At 38.2% G+C, this 25,683-nt stretch overlaps 1 protein-coding gene across 1 annotated transcript; it reads right to left on the reverse strand.

Annotated features, from left to right (window-relative positions):
* Positions 1 to 18,632: 18,632 nt before the first annotated feature.
* ruvbl2 (RuvB-like AAA ATPase 2) lies at positions 18,633 to 25,339 on the reverse strand. The gene is made up of 15 exons (XM_055199411.2): positions 25,241 to 25,339; positions 24,514 to 24,568; positions 24,320 to 24,375; positions 24,013 to 24,154; positions 23,697 to 23,826; positions 22,912 to 22,978; positions 22,459 to 22,565; positions 21,983 to 22,076; positions 21,763 to 21,886; positions 21,521 to 21,615; positions 20,704 to 20,822; positions 20,494 to 20,613; positions 19,451 to 19,580; positions 19,222 to 19,336; positions 18,633 to 18,911 (listed from the first exon to the last, which is right to left on the reverse strand). The coding sequence occupies exons 1-15, from the start codon at positions 25,250 to 25,252 to the stop codon at positions 18,886 to 18,888; spliced, it is 1,392 nt and encodes a 463-aa protein (XP_055055386.1). The 5' UTR covers positions 25,253 to 25,339; the 3' UTR covers positions 18,633 to 18,885.
* Positions 25,340 to 25,683: the final 344 nt, after the last annotated feature.

The raw sequence follows: 25,683 nt of genomic DNA on the forward strand, positions 1-25,683 counted from the left end.
TAAATAGTTTTTCCTCAAGGAAGGTCTGCATTCATTAAGAATGAGGTAATAAAATATTTCAAATCAATATTTAATGTTCCTTAACTTACTTATGAGGTAATAAGCGTGATAAGGTAGCCGGTTGTTACAACGAAATAAGCCCATTAAGTGTGAAATAAGACCAATCTCTTCGCATTGGGCCCTGAACTTGATCAGGTTTTTTTCTACCTATACATTATCTCTTACTTATACTCTACATATGAAGAGTTTGGTTCCAAAACGCAATAAATCCATTATGACTAATTTTGGTTAAAACAGGCTTTCTATACCAAGAAAGTTACAAGATGAAAACCACTTTTTTCTGTTACAAACTTTCACATAGCATCTTTAGGTTATAAAAACATAAAAAAAAATCAAATCCATAATTTGATTTTCAAACATTTATTATAAAAACTGATTATTTTTTCCACAAAATGCAATAAATCAATGGCAAGATTTTTTTTCAAAATACTATAAATCTATTAAATCAATACATAAATGTGCATTCATCTTTGCCATGTTATATTTATTTAGTTGACTAGTGGTATAAAAAAAACATTTATGGCATTAATCAAAACATATTAAGAATGTCATATTAAGAACACTGTCATTGCTGCTGTTATCGTCACTTAACTTTTTTGACAGCGATCAATGTTTTGGTCCTGCTCAATTTTCATTGGCTTCGAGTAAAATAATAGATAAAGGTAATTTAAACTTTATTTAAATAAATAAAGTTTTTAATAAGATCCCCTGGGGTCAATGTGTTAGCATGACAGAAGCTTGATGCTGTCGGGAGAATAAGCAACCTTCCTTCTCCCGAGTGCCTCTTGCGTAAATTATTCGATTTTGATGGCTTGCGTTTCTTTCCAGTCACAAAAAACCAACACAGGTTTATAAATGCCATCAAAGTATTATTTTGTTTGTTTGTTGATCACAAAGTACAAAGTAGATGAGGAAAACTAGGATTCCATGTGTATTCAACGCAGCACCATTATTGTTTACAGTGCGTGGAATGGTGCGCTGTGATTTGTTAAGCGGATTTATTGCATTCTGCAGAAAAGGAGGACTGGCGTTTATCGCTATTGGGAAAAAATGGAGAAAAGATTACAGAATAACATGGCGGATATTGGATTTTGCATAAAATTAAGAATTTACTTTTTAATACTGACCTGATACAATACTGATTTTGGCGGTAACTCTTTTTTTTTTTTTTTTTGCCGTTTTGGAACCAAACTCTTCATATAATTCATATACATTTCATTCTGTCAAAAGCAGAACCAAAAAGGCAATATTATCACTGTGACATCATTAACCTGTGTGAAGTTTACACAGTCTTAAATTCTACCCAAAACAAACCCTTTCAAAGGAATGTGTGTGTGCGCACAGGTGTGTGTGTGTGTGTGTAGACCCTAAAAAATATGGGCAATGCATATGGGCGCTGACATCTTGCACTAATGATGTCATTTGAAGTCAGAGTCTGCACAATAGTGACCATGAGGTAGAGCACCAGTATCAATGCCCCAACTATTTTCCCATTTGACTCCATCACAAACACACATTTCAAGTTGCCACACCCATGGGCATCAGAACCATTATATGTTTGTGGAACAAGACCAATGATATTGGACCAAGCAAGCGTGCCCCACGAGCCCTGAATAGTGAAGCCAAAACGTCTCGATCGCCCCCAGTGAATGGTCCCAGTATAGGCCATAAACCCCGCCTTCCCAATGTTATTCAATGGGATTTGAGACCACTTAAACAATTTAATTACACTTCAATTATCTTTTTTCCGAAGCTGGTTTCTGTCATTTACTGTAGTTTTTATCACGCTGATCTAAATTTAAGTGTTTGTTTTTAAAATAAGTTTGTTTTTAGTTAGTTATTTAATGCTATAAAAAAGGTGGTGGGACGTCATGATTGACAGCTGTGATAAGCGCATTCTGCAAGAGTAAGGGCGGGGCCTTGATTTTGCGGCTTTACTTCCTGCTCAGTACAGCGCAGGACTGGTCCCGAAATCGCTACCGCGCAGACTCAAGACCCAAGATGTCAGCGCCATATCGGGACACTGGCGGCTTCACTATTCACCAATAGAAGAGAGCGAACAGGCGTCGTTGATCTTTTTTTACAGTCTATGTATTAGACCCACTCACTTTTTCTCTAATTTAGCGCATATGTCTGTTCACTTGTCAGTCAAATCCACTAAACTTTATTAAAAATTCCATTTTAGCTCCAGCTTCTACTTCACGCTGCTGCTTCCTCAAATCCATTCCACTTGGCTCATTTAGAGTCCATATAAATTAAATGCGTTATAAATTCCATGTTTTCGCCAACTGCGCTCCCACAGCACAACAAGGTAAACAAGCTTTTTGACACTTTTTCTGCAATTTCAGCTACAGTAGCTTGTCTTTTGGATTGGATCAAAGTTGTTGTGTTAGAAGCAGTAAAAATGGATCTGAGCGACATTAACAAGAGCCAAATTGTGATGGCTAGACGACTGGGTCAGAGCATCTCCAAAATTGCAGCTCTTGTGTGGTGTTCCCGGTTTGCAGTGGTCAGTATCCATCAAAAGTGGTCCAAGAAAGAAAAAGCGGTAAACCGGCGACGCGGAGAGCGAATGCTGGCCCGTGTGGTCCGATCCAACAGACGAGCTGCTGTAGCTGAAAAAGTAAATGCTGGTTCTGATAGAAAGGTCTAGTGGAGTCCATGCCTAGACGGGTCATGGCTGTTTTGGTGGCAAACAATATTACACAATATTTGGCGGGTGGTCTTATAGCGTTTTGTAGATAGGTAGGTAAATTCACACTGTACAACATGAGCATAAAAAGCAAAGACACATTCTGAAGAGAGAGAGACTCTTTACGATGTCGTGCTGTCTGGTTATGAATGAAGTCATTCTGTGCACGTTTTAGTGCAGTCAGCGTATTTACCATTCCTCCTCAAACGCAAGAGACCAATGAAGAATAGCACCACGCACCCAGAACACACCGCTTAATTGTGCATTTAGGGATTAAAATAACACACACTTAGCCTAGAACCGCACTTCATTAAATATAGAGGAAAGCCACAGTCTCCGTCTTTACTCATTAATAAAAAGAAAGAAAAGACAGAGAATAACAGATGAGTACAGACAGTCTCCCGTCTAAAAAAGCCCCAGGGAAACATTCAAGCATGTTCACAAAACGTACAAGAGGCATCCAACCGTATTTCTCCTATGAAAAGAGGAATTGCTATTTCGGTAGTCGTTTCTAAACTTAGACAGCATAATGAACAGCTGACTAACTTTAAAAAGAACACACATGATAGAGAGATATTATGCAATATTACTTTGGGAGTCAACATACAGGTATGTAGCAATACACTATCCATCATTAAAAACTCATTAGCTTGCACAGTAATGCAATTAAGAAGTGTATACGCTTGGTTATTCAGACTGACATGCTAAATTAATTGCCATTTTCAAAATTACTTTTAATTTTATGCCACCTTAAACGCATTTATCTACTTAAGAATCTAAATTGGACATAGACTGCAGTTAGTGTGGAACTGTGACATTTCTGTGGAAGGGAAGTTGAGGGAGGCAAAGAATTGTGACAACCTAATTAAGTCCTAATGGCCTTTTGAGCACCGATGCTTACGATGGATTGTGTAAGTGTGTCGCTTTACATTTGTAAATCGGAGAAAACAGCATGGTGTGATCTCGGGTCATTGGTGAATTTTCGCTATAGGCACGCTGACTCTGTGTCTTCCACGCTGAGCAATCTCACTAATCGTCTGCAGTGCGCCACTCCAACAGGGCTTAGAGAGTTCACGTTCTCTGCTCTCATTCGTGAACGCCGGTCTTTACCCATTCATCACTAAAAGCGCATGCATCTTAATGAATGCAGCGTGTGACACGTGCAGCCATGCAGTGCGTTTTATAAGACCCTGCAGTGGGATCAACCAACTCAAGCATGTATGAGCACATGCAGCTGGAAGATGAATGGTATAGAGTGTACATTCTGTTGTTATTTTATTATGAACAAACCAAAAAAAAAACTGATTGTGTCCATATTTCCACATGGTTAAAAAAGCTGCAATTCGTATTCTTTTTGGTGTTGTTAAAAATAGAGATCAGTTTTTGTCTCTTTATCTTTCCTTATTCACAACAGTAAGCTTATTATATGAGACTACAAAACCAGTCATAAGTAGCACGGGTATATTTGTAGTAATAGCCAAAAATACATTGTATGGGTCAAAATTATAAATATTTTAACACCAAAAATCATTAGGATATTAAGTAAAGATCAGGTTCTATTAAGATATTTTGTAAATTTCTTACCGTAAATATATCAAAATGTATTTATCATCTAAGGACTTCATGTGGACACATTTAAATGTAATATTCTTCATTTTTTGCACCCTCAGATTCTAGATTTTCAAATAGTTGTATCTCGAACAAATATCCTAACAAACCATACATCATTGGAGAGGTTATTTATTCAGCTTTCAGATGATGTATAAATCTCAAATAAAAAAATTACCCTAATGACTGATTTTGTGGTCTAGGGTCACATAAATCCCATTCACACTGCACTTTGGTCCCAGAAAATTTCCATAAAATTGGCAGCGAGGCTTCTGTGTGAACATAAACACATCCCATAAATGTTCTGGGATCGCTCGCGTAAAGAGGACCTAGTTGCATTGCCGTAGCGTTTACGGAAACATTCTGTGTGAACAAGATGCAGAAACAATGCCTTAAAGGCAGGGTGGATGATTTTTGAAAACACTTTGGAAAAGCTAGTCTCGCGTAGCCAGACCTTCAATACTGAAGGTCTGGTGTTTTTCGCTGCTTTTTCTGGACAAAGCCCACCCACGAGCTGTTTGACCGACATGTCAAACAACCAATCACAGTTTGTTTCATCTAGCGTCACGTTTCGGACTCCCCACAATAACGAGCCGGCTGGCAACAAGTCAGTTATTGAAATAACCAGCCGCAACCGAATAGCATCTAAATAAACAACATTACTCACCATAGAACAACGTTGTGCACTTCATCAACAGCCACACCAATGAGACGCTCCCGTTAAACGTCTGTTTGAAGCATATCTCTCCACTTTTTAACACATACAAGCAATTCAGGAGAACCAAACATTTTGACTCCACTAACTTCCTAAAGCAAAACTCTTGGACGTCTTTTAGAGAGTCGATGCCGAGAACTTAGAATATTTTTGAGAATCCAATGTTTAGCTGATCCTGATAACTGCTCATTATTATCCACTTGAACACGACTGATTCTCTTCCTCAATGGAACATCAGAGCTTTGTTTTCCAGGGAAAGAAACTAATCGCGACACTCGCGTCTCCTGGAAATCCGTTTTTTTTTCAACCAATCAAAGACGACTTTAACATTCTCACAGGGTTTCCAGAGAAGTGTGCGGGGAGCATCAGACGTTCAGCCGGCGGTTTGTGGGCGTGGCGTCTGGGGCTGAGACTTTGGAAAAGCTAGTCAGGCCGAGTATCAGCAGTCAGCTTTAAGGGGCGTGTCTACTAACCGACATTGTTGCCTGGGTTGCGTATGTGTGAGAAGTGGGTCTATCAAATGAAGGTCCAGATTCTATTGGGGTAGGGGCGTGTTTGTTTAGGTGATTGGCTTTCAGAGATCATGCACCCCGCCTTTAAGGGGCTTGCTGAAGTGAGGTTGCGCGTGTCATCGTAACAAGAACTTATGGTTCAGCTTGTTGACACAAAGATTTCACCACAAATCAACATTCACAACGAGAAATGTCGGCAAACTGGACTGAATTAGAGTTTTAGAAATAGATTTATTTATTTATAAGTTGAGCTGTTTGGTTTAGAGCGATAAATCTTAATTGTTTTTAACAAATGCAACGATAAGTATGCAAAGTAACCTGCAATTTTATGTTTTAAACAAAGATGGCAATATAGAGGCAAAATTACAGATTGCACCTTTACGGAGCCCCTAAGGGGACATGGAGCAAAAATTAAATAAAGTTAAAGAATTAGTAATTCCTGTGCACATGTGACACGATCGAGTGTGCACGTGAAACTATCAAGTTTAGTTTCGCGCGCGTACGTAAAACTATCGCTTGCTCACGTGAAACTATCGCACGCGATAGTTTCAAGTGAGCGCTCGAAAGTTTCACGTGAGCGCGTGAAAGTTTAATGTGAGCGCGTGATAGTTTCACGTGCGAGCGTGAAACTAAACTGGATAGTTTCACGTGAGCGCGCGAAAGTTTCACGTGCGCACTCAATAGTTTCACGTGCACATGCAAAACTAAACTTTATCTAATTTTTGCTCCATGTCCCCTTAGCGGCTCCTAAGTTTCAGGTAATTAAATGTATTTAATTTATTAAATATTAAAATTATTAATTATTTATTTAAATATTTAAATTATTAGGACTTAAATGTATTGACAATTTTACAGAAACTATTATAAAACAAACATGTTGAATGCTAAGGGATTTTCTTAAACAGAACTCTATGCAGAGTTGTGGAATTGCCAATCCCATGAAACTACATCATCTAGATTTTGTTTATTATCTGCCTTTAGTCTCCTAAGAATCCCATATGCATTTTAAGTTTAAAAGACAGCTCAATAACATCTCTTAAACTGTAGCACTGCTTTCATCACATAAGAACAATTATTTAAATGTGAAATATTATCATTGTTTGCTTTGGCGGCCGATGACTTCTTCTCCGAGGGGTGCAAATTCAAGTGTCAAGTCATGTGTGATGCTTTCATTTCAAAATATGTGTTTATTGCGTCATGTGAATGTGCATCATGCATGCCTCTTGTCAAAATGCATGCCTGCTGCATACGCGTTGAAAGGGTTTATGACAAAAGAGATGCTCACATTCACAAAATACTCGAAAGACACTAACTTAACACTAATTAAGCCACACACATGATGTATTAAATATATGTTGTGACAAGCTTTGCATCATGCGCCCTTGAAAAGTAGTCACTGGCTGCCACTGATTGTTTGGATGTGCTATATACCGTGTCACATAATGTCTTTTTTTAATACACATATGGTTTATAGTTAGGCTATATGGTTAAAGAACCATTGATTGAAAGATCCTTTGTGGAACCAAAAACTCTTTTTCAATCCTTCATTTTTCAGAGTCTCTATATGTTCGAGTATTAGTATGTGACTGTTATCAGCAGCGGTCATGGTAATTCTACACTATCATTCGTGTGTGCAGCTACAAGTAGCATGACTGTACCAGTCAGATCTTTGGCAGGTTATATCATAAAGAATTCATAAAGACGTTTGTCTCTAAAAAACAGAAAGGCCACAGTCTAACTTTCTCAGTCAGCCGGCTTTTCACACTGACATCTCTTTGAACTCATTTTCTATCTACTGGTTAATGCTAGAATAACATTCAGAGGAGAAATCTCTCAGTGCCTGGCTATGCCAAAAAGTTCTTCTATGACAAATTGCTTCCCTCTTTCGTGAGGAGGGGAAAACACTGCGCCTGTGTGCTGAGGCTGGCCTGCTAAATATGTCTGAATGCTAACACAGAATTCAACCTTAGATCACCTCAAATATCTCCACTGAATGGTTTGTGTGTGTGGCCACCAATTTTAATTTAAAAAAATATATTTTCATACTTATAAATGTCAGCTAATTCTTTGCCAAAACATCTGCCTGCATAAGACAAAAGTCATGTGACCTACAAACATATTTACTAAAGAAGAACTTAATACAAATAACAAATCATTATATTAATTCCTTCTCTTTATAACTCACAGCCTTAACTTTTCAGTAACCTTCAGTATGCAAAAGGCCTTTGAGTTTATCACCTGACCTCTGGTTGAGCAACATGGGTGAATGCAATCACTCAAAGACCAGCGGCCCTTAACCCAATCTTAACTTTTTATTGTAATCAGACCAGTTTGTCAATTAAATATAAATATAATATCTGATTACACACAGTAATTTTATAACCAGGATAATTGGGGTGTCACACAACTACACACAACACAGGACGTGTTTAAATAGTCTGAATAAGAGGCTGCTTTATAAAGCACCATTATGATGACCGAATATTATCAGCTTGAGAACAACTGTGGTAACAAGACAAAGAAAGAAGCAAATTAAAAGGAAACTGTTTACATTGGGACGACACACCCTGCAGCGACATCTACCTCTAATACTGCAGCACCAGAATGAGACACACATCAGTGGGAACAAATGGTGGGCTATTCTGAAAGTGTACTGTGTATGTGTGTGTGTGCGCACGCGTGCGTGTGTGTGAATGCACTCTAATGTGGTCTGTACTTCATTGAGGAAAATGAAAGGATTGCAGAAGAAGCCACAGATGAGAAGGAAAGGCACAATAGAAAGTTCACTTGGGTGGATGATAAGTTAAAACAGATAGAATAACCCACAATGAAAGGAAAAATACACAGTGAGTGTCGTGGGAACATAGCAACACATTGGAAATCATGAAATACAAAAAAGGGAGTAAATGTATCTGAGCATCTATTTCAATGGGCTACATATTTCAATAAGTATGTTTCATTCATTTTATTCACTACTGAATCTTGCAATTACTCTCTTCTTTAATAATCTTTTATAAAATTTATCTGTAATTGTTTAAAAAAAGTGCAATCTATAAAATTAATCAATTGTGGCAAATTTATCTACAAAAAGAAAATTTGTGTATCCAATGATTAAGAGATTTAAAAGGGCAAGGTGGCAACCTTTGCAGACCAGCCCATATCATTTGATCGATCAGCTGGTTGACCTCTGAACTTTTGGCTTTTTTCCAAGTCTAAGAAAACCCTAGTGACAATACTCCTATAATTACAAGGCTCACTTAATACAGGGTTTCTTGCAACTGAGCCACAGGACTTAAAACAGTGCCAAAACATTATGGTCTGTAGATGCTGCATTTTTAAACATTTTAGGTTCATTAGATTTTTTTTTAACTCTACTACCTTTCTACAGTAACACACAAAACTGTAAACAAAAAACAATTAACAAAAATAAAATGCGCAAATAGGCTACTACATGAATGAAGTGGAAACTGACTTTTTGGAAAATAGACCCGCAACCAAAATCACATGAATGATTGAGGTAACAGAGGAATGAGGAAAAGGCCAGTTAGTGGAGACATGACTGAAAATAAACCTTTTTATGGTAGAAATGATTAGTTATACTCTTTTCCAACATGCTATCCACGAGTTTCCTGAAAAACAAAGAAGCATGGTGTCATACGTCCATATAGTTCCATTTGCCTGTTTTCTCTTCTGGGGTCATGTTATAAAGTAAAACATTGAGGGAAAGATGGATACTACTTGGACTACTGCACATAAAAGGCATTTGTTTGTGTGTAATTTGTCACTGGCAACCAGATTCATTCATTATGAAATAAAAAAGAATATAGATAGATTATCTGCTTTAGGGTTATTTTAGAAAATTGAACTGTATATCAGAAATGGGTGTCTCTCCCCAACCACTATTTCCCTCTAAGCATCTCAAAATGTCCTCCTTTTCAGCTACCTACATCTGCCATATGTCCTCAAGTACATACAGTTGTTTGAAATTTAAAAAAAAATGCTGTGTTGTTTTACCAGGGTTGGGTCACTATTGGACAGAACACACTGCTGGGTTAAAATGGCATACATTATGGTTGATTGACAATAACCCAGCAGTCGAGTCATTTTTAACCCAGCAGTGTGTTTTGTCCAATATGACCCAACCCTGGGATAAAAACAACACAGCACTTTTTAAAAATATTTTCTTTCCTGTTGCACTTCTGCTTATGTTTTTCAATGGGTGCAAGGATCTCTAGAATTCAGTTAGAAACACTTTAGCTCCCAGCTACCTTCAATCATTCATCAGGCTGTAAATGGGCAGCCCAGCTGCTATGATCGGATGTCTCTGTCCACATAGCCTCACCATTTTTTTTTACATGTATAAAGCCTGGAATACACTGCACGATTTTTGTCCTCGTATAAGATTGTGCGACATGTTTCGTTTAAACTCGGGTACGAGAGGCATGTAGACTGTACGATGATGACACGGAAGCTTCGGCAGCAGCGTCACACGTTGCGCAACGTCAGCATGCGCTCGTGGTAAACAAATACTGGCGCGCAGGTCGTAGCAGCAAACACACTGTGCAGTGATCATGCCGAATTTCTGACACTGTCAGAAAACTATCTTTGGACGCAAGACCGGGAAAACGGCCGTCTTTGAACCTCTCTCACTGTACGACATAAGACCACCGATGGAGAGCCACGATCACAGAAATCGCGACGATAGTTTCACGATGGAAATCTTTCGTCTGGGACAGCCAATAATCGTGCAGTGTATCCCGGGCTTTAGGCTATTTAAGTGACCAAGACTCCACGATAATCTTAGGCCCTGTCCCAAATGGCGCACTTCATGTGGACTTTCGGTCTCGTGGACTTGAATTGCGCGTGCACGCTTAGTCTACGAGTCCGTAAGGGTGTCCCATCTGTCCTTTTTACGCTTTAAAGTGTGCTCATCAGCGCCCCCTTTGCCCCCTTGATGCGGTCTCCTGCGAAGCCCACACTGCAGCAGGCTTCGCGCACTTTACCAACCCAGAAGTCCTTGCGACAGAGCAATCAGACCAATCCGACGATTGAAGGGAGGAGTTCACAGTGATGGGCAACTTCCCTTCCTATTTCTGGCGTGACGCTCGAGTCTGTCCCAAAACACAACTCCGGTGCACCCACGTGGACTCACATCAAGGTCTCTAAAGTCTGCACTCTATGATGTCATCAAAGTGTGGACTCTGAGGAGGACCACAAGTCCGGAGTGTGCCATTTGGGACAGGGCCATAATAGGGTTGTTCGACTTCATGCGGCGCCGCTAGAACTGACAGGCGGATGACGTTAAAGTGCCGCGCGAGATTTCTCAAACCGTTCTCGCGGTACTTTGACGTCATCCGGCTGTTGGTTCTTGTAGCGCCGCATGAGGTCGAACAAGTATAAGAAAAAGACCAAACTAATGTTTGTGACCTTTACACCCTAGTCAAATATATATCTGATCTTAGCAATAGTCAATTTTATGCATATATAGTGTTGCTTTACAGTTCTTGTGGAGCTAAAATCCATGCATTTGTGACACTTTTAATTGATAAGCATTTGCAATAAACGCAAACGTATGTCAGTTTTAATCGTTTTAGAGCTTATTAATTTTCTATAGCATGTTCTTTATGTGCTGTCTGTGCTGAGTGCATTTGGTGCATATAATTGCTAGAGATCAGATTCACAATGTTGTGATGTGCCCTAAATAGATTCACACCTTTATCTGAACCAGAGCAGAAACACTCTCTATGCTTTTCCTCGCTAAATATAACACGGAAAGGTACACCGCTGTGTGTGTGTGTTTACACAATCTCAAACATTGTAGGTAATTCCACAGGGGACTATCACAGGCACACACCTGGATGTTTGTGTATCAGTCTTTCATGTGTGTGAAAGTTTTGCAGCACTCGCCACACAGTAGGGTGTTTTATTTGTTTTAGCGCACACCTGTGTATGATGCTGATTTTTAGGATGACAACATAAACTGCCAGCAAACAGCATGTGGGCAGAGAACAGCGAGACTGTGAAGAGCAAGACTGTTTGGGAGAGAGGGAAGAAAATTTTATCTGACAGGCAGTATTTCAAAACCGGTAAAGACTTATGATATATAGAAGGAGAGATGACAGATACAAAGAGAAGGACATCATTTGTCATACACTCAGAATAAAAAGGTTTAAAAAAAGTTGTCACTGGGACAGTACCTTTTAAAGTCGCCATGAAACTTAAAGCAACACTATGTAGTTTCCATGTAAAAATGACTTACAGCTCCCCATGTGGTTGAAAAGCGCAACAGTGCCTGGTATCAGACACTCTTCTGCAGGCAGGGGGAGGGGTGGGGCTGTGTGCTCTACCCTCCACTGCCACTTTCAGAGAGTGCTTGTAGCAGCTAGGAGGCTACTCAGGTTGCAACAACAGTACAATTTGTCCAGTTAAAAGTTGTTCTATCACTGAAATAACTTTAGAGACATTATTTAAAGGTAAAAAAACTACATAGTGTTGCTTTAAGTAGCGATTGCCTTATTTTCCACGTGGTGATGTATAACTGAGTGAAACCAGCTTCTGAAATGAAATAAGGCAGGGCTGGATTTGAATTTGTCCATCAAGATCTGATCGGCCCTGTCCCAAATGGCACAAATGGACTTGTCGTCCAGACTTTGATGACATCATGTAGTGCAGACTTTAGGGACCCTTGATGCGAGTCCACGTGGGTGCACCGGAGTCGCATTTTGGGACAGACTTGAGCGTCATGATGGAAATAGAAGGAGAAGTTGCCCGTCAGTGTGAACTCCATCGTCTGATTAGTCGGATTACTCTTTCGCAAAGACTTCTGGGTAAAGTGCGCGAAGCCTTCTGCAGGGCGGGCTTCGCTGAAGACCGCATCAAGGGGGTAAAGGGGGCGCTGATGAACACACTTCGAAGCGTAAAAATGAGAGATGGGACACCCTACGGACTCGCAGACTAAGCGTGCACGCGCTGTTTAAGGCCATGAGACCCGAAAGTCCACATGAAGTGCACCATTTGGGACAGGGCCATTGTATGATTTGAAGTTGGGTCATGTTACTAATTGCTAATCGCAGCGATCTTCTTCTACCGGACCCCGCCCACCTGCCATACCATATGACAGGAAGTAAAGAGAGATCATTTTAAGAAGGGGAGGAGTTTGCATTTTTGATAAAAGATTATAAGGGCACATGAATTTTAAAAAAATAATGAAGCTCACAAATAAGTAATTTGTAAAAATATTTCCACAATATTCCAAAACAAATGACAGTTTTTCATTTTATTTTCATGGCGACTTTAAAGGGACACTCCAATTAAAAAAAAAAAATAGGCTCATTTTCCAGCTCCCCTGGGGCTAAACACTTGATTTTTATCATTTTGGAATCCATTCAGATGATCTCTGCGTACCACTTTCAGAATAGCTTAGCATAATCCATTGAATCTGATTAGACCATTAGCACTGTGCTAAAATTGACGGAACGACGGAATGAGAGTAAAGCTCCTAACCATATCAGCTTAGAAAATTGCAACTTTAATTTTCCGTCTGTCTTAGTACACAGTGTAACTACAGAAGAGTCAAGTTTTGAATAGGCAAATATCGATACTCTTTGGTCATTTTTGAGCCGATGCTAATGCGCACAACCGGCGCAACGTCATAGAATGTCTCTGAACAGGTTCACACTCACTTTTGGGGGAAATCAGACTAGACCTTCCATTGGCTTCCATTCAAAATAGTGGAACAAAGCAACCTTCGTACACAGCCGGCAGGCGTAAATAACTTATGAAATCACTCAGATTAAACATGTTGAGTAATTATCTGTCCACCCTGCCTGCAATAGAGCGCAAAAGATAAATTAACATATTTAATTTGGTCAATATAAAAACATGTCTCTTTCATTCTCCCAGCATCAAATTTGTGTAACAACGCTCCCTATTGGCCAGAGGTGTCTTACCCGGACATTTACTCGTACCTCATCGAGTCAACAGGGAAGCAAGTGAATGATTTTACTTCGTATTTGAAAGTTACTTCGTATTCATATATTATGTCTTTATATTTAGAGTAATGAGTGCACTGTCCAGCCATACAACTAACTGGCTTAGCAATATTTCCAGCAATCACTGGATGGCGTTGTTACACAAATTTGATGCTGTGAGAATGAAAGGGACATGTTTTTATATTGACCAAATTAAATGTGTTAATGTATCTTTCGGGCTCTATGGCAGGCAGGGTGGACAGATAATTACTCAACATGTTTAATCTGAGTGATTTTACGCCTGCCGGCTGTGTAAAAACGTTGCTTTGTTCCGCTATTTTGAATGGAAGCCAATGGAAGGTCTGCTTTTTTATCCCCCAAAAAGGGGCGATGACGAAATTTACAGTCAAGTTCCCGGATGTGCCGGTAGTCCGTATGGTCTAATCAGATTCAATGGATTATGCTAAGCTATGCTAAAAGTGCTAGCGTCAAACCCGGAGTACGGCTGAATGGATTCCAAAACGGTAAAAATCATGTGTTTAACTCTAGGAAAGCTGGAAAATGAGCCCATCCTCAAAAAAAGTGGAGTGTCCCTTTTAAAAGGTCCTAATATGTCCCATTTTGGTACAGTTTTTCTGGTTTGAGGAACCAGTATGTACCTCTAAGGCACTAATGTGTAGCATTTATAACAATTTTAAATGGCTTTGAACACAGCTCATCCAATCAGAATTCATGATCATAACTATCCTGAACTTATCCCACCACTAATAGAAAAGAGTATGTGAAGAAATTCAAACAGGGGAGGAGGCAGAAGAGGAAGAACACTGTGTTCCTAATAAGGACCGTTGCTGCACTTTGCTTTGCAATTAAGATGCCTGTTTCCAAGCAAAGTAGGTGATGACAGCAACTTAACACATCACAGAAACTGCACCACACCCTCCTTAGGGAATTCTTCCCTCTAATTCACATTTGTGACCCAGTCTGTGACAGATTTACTGTTATCTACATAAAATCATCCTACGTAACGTTAAGAACATTGAGTAAAAATATAACATTGATATCTTGAAATTCAACTTTAATGCTTCTAATCTCATATTAATAAATTATGAGACTTCAGTAAGACTTTTACAGGCAAATATTAAGTTCTTCAGCAAAATACCTAAACATCTGCACATTCCACACAAAGCCTGAATAGTTTTGGGATAAATATGGTATCATACAGTAAATAAGAGACATTTCTTATGATTTATTAGCGATAAAGTCAGGATGACCTACACTGACAAGTGCAATCTGTCAAGACCTGAATGCTCCGACTCTGAGCGAGATCGCTTGCTGGTACCACACATACACACACAAAAAACAGGTTGACCGTGATAAAGAACAGATTGCTTCATACCTCACTGTCCATCAACGCAGACATGCAGTATTGTATAACAGAGGACCCAGCACAGAGACATCGCCTCGATGGCAGCTCTGGCCTTTGAATATGCATGAGTATCTCACAACTGTCATTCAGCCAAGACGGCTTTCTTTATTTAATGTGAATGAGAACAAGGCTGTTAATGATATTATATTTGAGAGCCTTATAAAACCAGCAATAGGTACTTGCATCCGAATCTATGAGATAAAGGGCAGTTAGTGAGGAAAAGGCATCGAAGCCCTGGTTATGTATATAATTGTTGTGTACATTACAATCATGTATTTAGTAGAAGATTTTATCTAAAGCTACATACACTATCATGCTTCAGTATTTCATCAGTAAATGCATTTCCTGGGAACCTATGATCTTATTGTTGCTGGCATCATGATCTCCCAGTTGAGCAACAGGAAATTTGAATAACATGATTTAATAAAAATTAGATCATGTGGAAACCAATTACCATTTATGCATTCACCAGATCCTTTTATCCAGAGCAACTTGCAGTGCATTACAAGCTATACATTTGATCAATATGCACGTTTCCTGGGAATCAAATCCATGACCTTTGCACTGCAAAGTGAGCTAAAAACTGTAGTCATTTCTTATAGTTTATAAACTCTTTCCTTTGTGGGATGTCTCCGATTATCCATTTTATTGCTCTTATTTTCATTTCAATCTCTCTTTCAGCTACAAAGTTTTGGCTCGGTGAGGCTGGAGCAGAGGATGTTGGGATAGCTGCCCACTGATAAGCGGTAGGAGGCTGCCTGAGAGGGATTTGTGGGATAAAAATGACAGATTAATCCTCTCGGGTGAAAGGGAGAGACGTGGAGAGTTATGAAACATCACTATTATCTAAGGTAAGAAAGGAACAGAGAGTCCATGAAAGTCATTTGTATTCCAATAATGCGCTCTAAAATGGATTTTGTAGCACACCAGGTGAACTCCAGTACAAAATCCACAAAGATAATATAGGATTAGTCAACCTAGGACAGGAAAAAGAGTTTTCCCCTGGCCAGTCTATGACCTAAAATAATCACACAAGAAAATTTCCTTCAGTGCATTTGTCTTAAACGCATTTGTCAGTCCCCGGTTGGTACCGGATGTCATCATTTACAGGGATCGCGCACAGGAGTGACTGGGCCTAGATTCGGTATAGCTTTCCAGTCCCATTCCTTCTCTCACTGCCATTTATACTGACACGTTAATGGTCGGTTTTGAATTACGGCCTTATCTTTGAGACGCTGGAGAGGAACGCAGAGCGCGCACACAGTCCTCTCAGACTAACAGACCTTTTCAATTTATATACCTTTAGATTCAGTCTAACCCCTGGATTCATGTTTCTTTTGAGACGGGCAGGCAGTGGCGTCTCCTCGATGCGTCTGCATAGATTATCTCTTATGTCTCCCTTCTCGCCATCATTTGTATGCAGTCTGGTGGTTTTTCAGTGATGTTTTTTTATCCAGGGACACAGTCTGTAAATGGAAGGCTATGTTCAATCATGTGGCGCAGTGGAAACGTCACTTTGTAACCTCAGACATGACCACTGTGAAGTCCTTTTGATAACATTAACCTAAAGAAAAGGTCCATCTATTCAGAAACTAAATGAACTAGCTTGTCTTCTACTTGCACACATCAAAAGTTCAGAGTTTCTAAATCTGATCTGGTCTGCAAATACACTATACACAAAACTTGTTAGGATATATGCAAACATCATCGGTTGACAAACATCATTAAAAACTTTAAAGTTGAAAGAATCTTGAATATCCTTCTAATAAAAATGTATAAAAAGATTTTTGCTTACACAGGATAAAGGGAAAAATATAAACATCCACCGTGAAGTTATTACACATGGAGACTCAATAATGATTATATACCGCCACCTGGCCATAACCTATAGTACTACATTTGATAAGCAAGGTTTTCTAAAGGGATAATTCACCCAAAAATAAAAATTCTGCCATAATTCACTCACTCTCATGTTGTCACAAACCTGCATGCATTTCTTTGTTCTGATAAACACAAAGAAAGATATTTTGAGAAATGTTTGTAACCAAAACATTTGTGGACCCTATTTACTTCCATAGTATTCTGTTTTCCTACTATATGGAGGTGAATGGGATCCACGAATGGTTTGGTTACAAACATTTCTCAAAATATCTTCCTTTGTGTTGATCAGAACAAAGAAATATATGCTGGTTTGTAACAACATGAGAGTGAGTAAATGATGACAGAATTTTCATTTTTTGGTGAACTATCCCTTTAAAGTGCACCTATTTCATTGCTTAAAAAATATAATTTTTTTTAATTGTGTGTGTGTGTGTGTGTGTGTGTGTGTGTGTGTGTGTGTGTGTGTGTAATACCATGTGTTCGGGTGGTTTATGGTTAGAAAAAACACATTATTTTCCACATACCGTACATTTTTGTAGCTGGGTCAGTGACAAAAACAGTTTAGCAAGATGAGAAATTCAAAAATCTTTTAAAAAATGGTTTTATAAGCACGCATCAGGTTTATTTCAATGCACATATATTGTATTTATGTTAATTTTATGCAATAAAAAATTACATTTGCACCATTTTACTGCAAGTTAAACTGAATGGACCTGAAAATGTCAAATGGTGTAACCGCCAATTGCCCCAAAGAATGAGAAATATTAAATATTTTATCGACCTTGATGGCATGTAAGCATAAAAAAATGAAATATTAGTTTCATTAATTTCTAAATATACACTTAATGCGTTTTTGTAATATTTGTCCTGACATATGCTGAAAACAGTTCTGTTTTATAAATAATCTTTAACAAATGATGTAAAAAATTTATGTAAAAAAATCATATTACACTAAACTAGATGATTATATTTTATTCCACATTTTTTAATGAATATATTCATATTTTCATTTAAAAGATAAACACTAGATACACCAATTGACCCAGGCCATTTACACCACATTGACATTTTTGCATTTATCCCCCCAAATTTTTTTTTTAATGAAATAAAACCAGACATTTTAGACTTGGTCCTCAAAAAAGAGAATGTATGCAAGTAATCTGCAATTGCTTTTTATAAATTTTACCCTTTTACATGTCATCGACCCAGCTCCAGAAACGCACAGATTTGAAAAGGTCTGTGTCCCTGATTGGCCAGCTAATCTGTACGTTGTGATTGGCCTGAATACCTCTGACGTCAGCCGGAAATGTGACACTTCTTACCATTTTTGAAAGATTTGGTCACAATGCAATGCTAACAGGAGTCAACTTACAGACTGTGAGTCCGAAGCGGGAGAAATGATGATAATATCGATCTTGTCTACATCACCAATCCCAGCAAGTAAACTGTTGCCTACAATCCGTGTGTTTGTTGTAGTCCAAAAAAAGAGATTTACGTTGGAAACGATAACTCGCGTCATCATTTACTTTGGGGTATGAACATTTTGCATATCTTTAACATGTACTAACACACACTTACACACCAAAGGAAATGTAAAAACGTGAATCGGACAATAGGTGCTCTTTAAATAACTGTGCTATATTTGCAAAATAATTACCTAATTAACGTACCCGATTTCTGAATTATCTGTTGATTTCAACATTGAGATCGCTAGGATCAGTGATTTCAGGGGTATATTGATGCTTTTTCACAAAATGTCATTCTAGAGTTTGTTCTGTTTGTTTTATTTCATCTTTTGGTTGCCACGCTTTACACCCAAAGATTTTTTTTTAACTCAATGCACAACATATAAAATTAAGTAATACCAAGTAGCAAAATGAGGTGAATGACAAAAGAGTGCGCAAGTACACTTAAATGACTGAACAGTTATAAGATGGCTCCACAAGGAGGGTGCGGGAACAAAGTAAAAAATAAACTTCACAGGAGCGATGACTGAACATTCCTCTTCACACTTCATCCCATTATGCTGTGTCCATCTGAGTAGATTCTGACAGAGGAAAGAGAAATTAATTTTTCGCCATGAAGATTTCAAATAAGTACACAAGGTTCTGTGATAAAGTCAATATTGATAAAACAAACATTTTTTGCGCAACACACAGACGCGATCAATACAAAAATAATCAAAAGGATCAATGCTGCTATAAGTTATAAAAGCATAGTAACAGCATTCACTGTTGTGTAATGTTATTAAAAACTAAAGAATGTAAAGCCTTCAAACAGTTGCAATATGTGAGCTTGTGTGCAAAAGTCTCTTGCAAAGACCATGAATATCCAATAAATAAAGAGAAGAATCTCACGTGTTTCATTGAAGAGAAAGGAGTCCTGATACTCTTTCATATACTGTGAAGATCGGGATTCATCCAGGAAGAGCGAGTAGACTCTTTTAATGTCTTCCACTTGGACTTCCGTGCCCTAAAATGTAAAATCATCGTCAGACTAAAGCTTAATGTTCAATCTACAGATTTGTATTTTGTTGCTTTTAGACAAGATAGGTTGTGATTTTTGGCATTGGTGTGTTGGGATTACCCGGCGCTTGCGGCACACCAGGCCTGCAGTGCTGATGAGCTGGATGGCATAACGGAGTGAAGTCTCCTGTCCAATACGTGTTAAAACTGTATGTGCCTCCTCGCTGAGCTCAACATCTTCTTCTTCACAACGAACACAATTGATAAGAAATTATGTAAAAAAAAAAAAAAAACGTAACTCCTACCTACGATGCACATCAACCTCATTAAAATTAAAATACTTTTCCCAGACAGGGCTTATCCTAGTTCCAGACTAAAATGCATGTTTGAGCTGCTTTAACTTAAAAACACCTTGTCCTGACTAATTTTAACATATATTGGCGACATTGTTTTGTCTTAAGATGCACACCGATAGGTGTGTTTGTAAAAACTTCCTAAAATAAATAAGGTCTAGTCCTGGATTAACCTTAACCCTGTCTGGGAAACTGCCCCTAAATGACAGTTCAGAGACTAGTAGCAAAATTGCCAACACCAGTCTCACTTTGAGCGCAAATTGGATGTACTGACATCACAAATATGCTAATTAGTATGTTGAGAATCGATTCTGAATCGAATAGGGACCCTAAGAATCAATTCTAAATTGAATCATGGGGTCCAAATGATTCACACCTCTACTGAACTCATAGGAAACCCTGCCCAGTTGTGTGTTGTTCATGTTGTAAGATGTACTGACTATGTGCTTATGTTGCTGAGGTGTTTTTTTCCCCTGTTCCCAAACTGTACTCCTTTTGGAGCATAGTCTGGGGGTTTGTTTTTTTTAACCTACCCTCCCTCATGTAATGCTGTACTTCTTCTCAATGCTCTGTCAACCTGTTCTGTCTACCCCCCATTGTTTTTCATGTATTGTATGTATGGACAGGTTGATGGCTGTAATTTCGTTGTACTTGTACAATGACAAATAAAGCTTCATTCATTCATTCATTATTAGTCATAAAGGTGGTAAATGGGTGCAGCGGCAGCTTTTGGCAAGTAATTGACTTGTTCAGTCTGAAAGTCTCCTACATCTACATGTCAATTGCCTACTACAATACAGCAAGTTCTCACCGAATTTTTAGTATCTGTCTGGTTTCTTTCTCAGTGTAGGGAGATGTAGCGATGATCAGCAGACGGTCAAGCATGTCTATGGGTATTCCATGAGGACTCTGGTAGTTGGTGCCTCTAATCCTGTAACAACAACAAAAAAAAGAACAATGAGGATTCACCCACAACATAATGTATGGATGGCACTTATTGACATTGTGTTTGTGTGCATACCGAGTGATTCCTCTGTTAGTGGCCATGATGAGCACAGGTGAGAGGTCACTCTCCAAAGCTCGATTGAGAAATGAAAAGCATTCGATGTCTAACATATGGACCTCATCTATAAAGAGAACCTGTAACCACAAAAGAAAGCTAAAATTAAAATAATAGTCATACAAAAATTGAAAGCAGAATTATAAAAATCTTTTTTTAGAGGGGCAATGGCATGAAAATCTGACTTTTCCATGTTTAAGTGCTATAATTGGGTCCCCAGTACTTCTATCAACCTAGAAAATGTGAAAAAGATCAACCCAGTACTTAGTTTTGGTAAACCATTTTCTACAAGCAGAAGAAAAAATAGGTTGTTGAAATTTGGCTCTCCTTATGATGTAATAAGGAGCTCTTAATATAACAATACCACCCCTTAATCTGCACTATACAACCGCAGCACTGCAATTTAGTGCAGAGAGAAAATTATTCACAGCACAACTGAGTTTCAATTGCAACAAACCACCATCATTGTAATCAGTGTTTGCACTTCATCCGCTCATTTGCATTTTAAAGGACACACCCAAAAAACGGCACATTTTTGCACAAACCTACAAAGTGTCAATTTTAAATTAATATTAATTAATTTTAATAAATTATCTATATGGTATTTTGAGCTAAAACTTCACATATGTGCTCTGGGGACATCAAAGATTTATTTAACATCTTAAAAAAGTCTTGTGACATGGCCCCTTTAAAATTGATTATTGGTTGCAAAGCCCTTTCCGGCTGTTTTTCTATTAAATGTATTTTATAAAGGTCACCGTTGTTTTGACCTACATACCCCAGGAATGATCTCTGCTTTGCCTTCCTCTCTCCACTCGGACACTTTAGCATTGATCTGCTCTCGGACCTCTGACTTAATTTCTCCTGTATCACCTGCAGGACCAACAACGGTCAAATACTATTTTCGGCAAACACTGGAAAGTCAGTAAAGAGATTTGTGATTTCTTAAGACTAATCTGTGATTTGTTCCACTGCATGTTATTATCCAACTTTTTTTGTAAAGGTGAGAGAATGACAAACCTGAAAATAAGGCCAGAAATCCCTGAGTGCGGCTATTGATGACGTCAATTTCATGAAGGGAGACGGTGTGAACCACCTCCTTTCGTTTCTGCAGTTCGCCCTCTGGACACTGCACAAACTGTGTCTGAACAGCAAAGCGAAGAAAACCAGTGTAGAAAACCATCAGGAAACCATTATAATTGATTAATGGACGTTGCATAGATAAAGAATAAATGTCTACCTGTGACCCCATGGCATCATAATCTCTTGCTCGAGTAAAAGACCGGCCCAGTTTGCTAATCTTCCCTGTGGCTTTATCAATGGTGATCACATCCCTGTTAAATAAGACATGCATCATAAATAGCTTCAGCTGAACTAGGGGCATTTTTTGCCTTCACTTTATTATATTCAGCATGTTTAAAACAATGTGACCCCTAAATTGTCCTACATAATTGTTAATGACAAAACAAGCTCCAAAATAAGTAAATAAATAAATAGCGATGTAATGCATATTTTTAAGTCAAGACCAATGTGCCTGAAAGGTTTTGTTTATTGAACAACATTTAATGATCTTTTTTACAATATTTTTTATATCCCCATCCAAAAAATGTCAGGTTATACAACAAATCATTTTGTATAAGGAGCTGAATGCCAAGTAAGTCTGACGTATTGGAGATCTGCTAGGAGAATCATATCTTAGCTTTATAATTTACTCACCCAGCTTGTACTCTCTCTTTACTGAGACTCTCGATCATTTTGTTCCCCAGGTCATAGATGGTCTCCATCTCTGTTGTCTTCAGCGTGAGCTTGCCTACTTTTGCACCCTTAACACAGATACAAACAAGAGAGAAAATTATTTGGATCCAGCTGGGTTCATATAATCAATACGGTTTCATTTTTTACTCTGCAAGCACAGACTGAGCACTATTCTGGGAGTAAATCCCACACGTGCCATTTATCAAAGACTGCAATCTCATTTCTCTTTTTCATAGCAATAAAAACATCATTCCTAATGTAGAATGGTAGATTTGTTTAATAATGTTTTCAGGCCATATTCATGCGTTACATCTGAGGATTAAAGTTTGTTGTTGAAAGTTTAAAAAACATGAAAGGCAAAGTAATTCAAATAAACATTCTGTTCATGCTAGAGATAGGCAAGCAGATACTCACTGTTCCTGTGGCAGGTCTGTCAATCTGAATCTCCACCACTTCTCCTTCAATAATCTCGGTCTCCTCTCTGTCAGACAATATTTAAAAAAAAAATTTGAGTGAGGACCAGATGAAACTTCCTTGTTTGCAAAATTGTACGATTTATGTTCTTATTATGTGCCTTCATCTACAGCTTTCATTTCTTATTTGCGAGAAATGTTTAAGCTTGACAGCCCTCATCACACATTTATTTCAAGTACACAGAGCAAACAGGCAAAGTTCATTTTAATTTTATGCAAAAAATTTTTTGCATAAAATAAATGTTTACACAAAATAAAAAAAGCATGCAAATCCTAATTAAATTCTGTAGTCACTAAACAATTTTAAATCCAAATATTCTTCTTTGAAAGATCTTAATGTTAAAGGAATAGTTCAAGCTTCCCCTTTCCTCAGTTGAACACATACTAATAATTTGGTAACACTTTACAATAAGGTTGTATTTGTTAACAATTGGTTTATGCAATAGCAAACATTAACTATCAATGAACATCACCTTTAAAGCATTAATTAACCTTACTACATGTTAATTTCAGCATTTACTTATACATTTATAAAATCAAGCATTGTAACGCTTAACATTAATTACTGCACCATGAACTAACATAAATAGCTGTATTGACAATAACTAACATGCATGTTGAAAACTATATTGTTCATTGTTTGTTCATGTTAGTTAATGCATTTACTAATGTTTACTAACTTTTATCCTCTAAATGTTGCTTTCCACTTCCATAATCACGACTTACTTAATCCTGACTCCGATGGCTTTGCGGAAGGCCTGGCTCAGAGCTTCTGTCTTGCTCATCTCCAAAGAGAAGATCTCACTCCCGGCAAGAGCAGTAAATGGTGTGTCAGGGCCAAGAGATTGTGCAATACCTATGCAACAAATACAGTCATCAATAGGTCCTGTGTTATTTCTGGTAATCATCTCAGATATATGTATGGTTTAATACTTAAGGCACAAACACACATCAAACACCGTAGTTATGAGCAATTTAATAATCTTGCATGCAAATACTCTACTTCACATTTGGTTATGCACATACAAATTTAGTTGCTTACCCATGGCAATAGCCGTCTTGCCTGTTCCAGGTTGCCCAGCAATTAGCACCGCACGACCAGCAATTTGACCATCTTTGATCATTTCCAAAACCAGCCCTGCTGCTCTACGTGGTGCCAACTGACCCACCATCCCCTGGGACACCTGGTCAGAGAAAAAACGTAGTTAACGATATGTACTGTGTTCTTTTGGTTAAAGTGGTAAAGGATTGCATTAGCAACAAAAAGGTCAGAGGTTCAAATGCCAGAGAATGGATAAATGTATGTCATGTAGTGAATGGACAACTCAATCGGACACAGTATATTTTACCTGTCGTGGTTCCAAGGCATCGTCCAATCCCAGACCACGAATGTGAGAGTGTGCACCTGTGACAGATGATTTATTTGCTTTCTGTGAATCGTATTCTTGTAGATATATATACTACGAACTGGGACACACATTCACCAAACATTTCAAAAAATTATAATTGGCATAATTTGTTTAGTTTATTTATTTTTTCTTACCAATCCTCTCTATCCGTGTTATGTCTCGCACCTCCGGAACCTTCGTGGCTGCCACCTGTCATAACAAATTAAAAAGAAGGTAAATATAACGTAAAATCAGCATATTAAACACAAACGTGACGTTTAATATTGTATTGATCACGTTTTTGCTATATGATAGGTAAGCAGCCGTTAAGCGCGAGTACGTTGCTATAGTGACAAGAGTCACAACACTCAGGCTGCTGGCTAACAATACAGACTAAAGTTTTAGCAATTTTGCAAATAAGTGTAAATCATATAATGCAGAAACGTGTTTTTATTCTAGTCCAATGAGAATTAAATGTTGTAAATGCATCAACGTTGACGTTTATCCCCAATGAAGATGGTGATGTCATAGTAACACATCCAGATAAACAACTACCAAATGATGCGATGATCGCAAGTAAGCTAGCTAGCTTGTTAAAGATAAATCGCAAGAAGTGTGTCCGTTTTCTTTTTATCTGGTTGGCAGCAATTTTCCCGACTGGACATCAGAAGTTTATAATTTAAACTATCGCTTGCTGTAAACTAAAGCACATGTGCTAAAAAGCGGCAAGCACACACGTAGCCCTTTTGTTGTCCACAAACTCTCAAGAACCTAAAGACTATACACAGGAGTGGGAAATAGGCTAACTGAATTATAAATAACCATAGAGAATGAACATTTTATGAATTCAGCTGTAATTAAAAAACTACAAACTCATCTTACCTGCGCTGCCATGTTTCCCTCCTGTAGCGAAGCGGTTGTATCTGAATGGGTGCGCCGTCCAAACCCGTCCGGGTGAAACACATGGACTTGCGTCTAGGTTCTGGATTAGGAATTCTGTCTATCTGATCATTTCAATGTTAGTTTTATTTGTTTGCTTTTAGGATATTAGCAAAAAAATAATTATAATATTTATAATATTTTAATGAAAAATTGAATACAATAAATAAAGAGGTATTAACAGTTAAGAGTCTGCTTTGCGCTTATACGACATATATCCTTTGAACCAGCAGAGGTCACTCTTGCTGTTCACCTGGTTACATGTCATTGAAACCACGAGATCTTTTACTTTACTCAGAGGAGCGGTTTTCCGGACAGAGTTTAAAGAAACAGTATGTTAGAAATTTATATTAATTAATCATAAAATGGCCCTGATATGTCACTAG

This window comes from Misgurnus anguillicaudatus, chromosome 22 (assembly GCF_027580225.2).
Source record: "Misgurnus anguillicaudatus chromosome 22, ASM2758022v2, whole genome shotgun sequence".
NCBI lineage: Eukaryota > Metazoa > Chordata > Actinopteri > Cypriniformes > Cobitidae > Misgurnus > Misgurnus anguillicaudatus.

What these genes read in the sequence shown, in the direction of transcription:
- ruvbl2 (XM_055199411.2), bottom strand. An exon ending in AAAGAGAGAGTACAAGCTGG is followed by an intron (nt 22,077 to 22,458) that starts GTGAGTAAATTA and finishes CTTATTTAACAG; the next exon opens with GGATGTGATCACCATTGATA. An exon ending in ACTAACAGAGGAATCACTCG is followed by an intron (nt 20,614 to 20,703) that starts GTATGCACACAA and finishes TTGTTGTTACAG; the next exon opens with GATTAGAGGCACCAACTACC.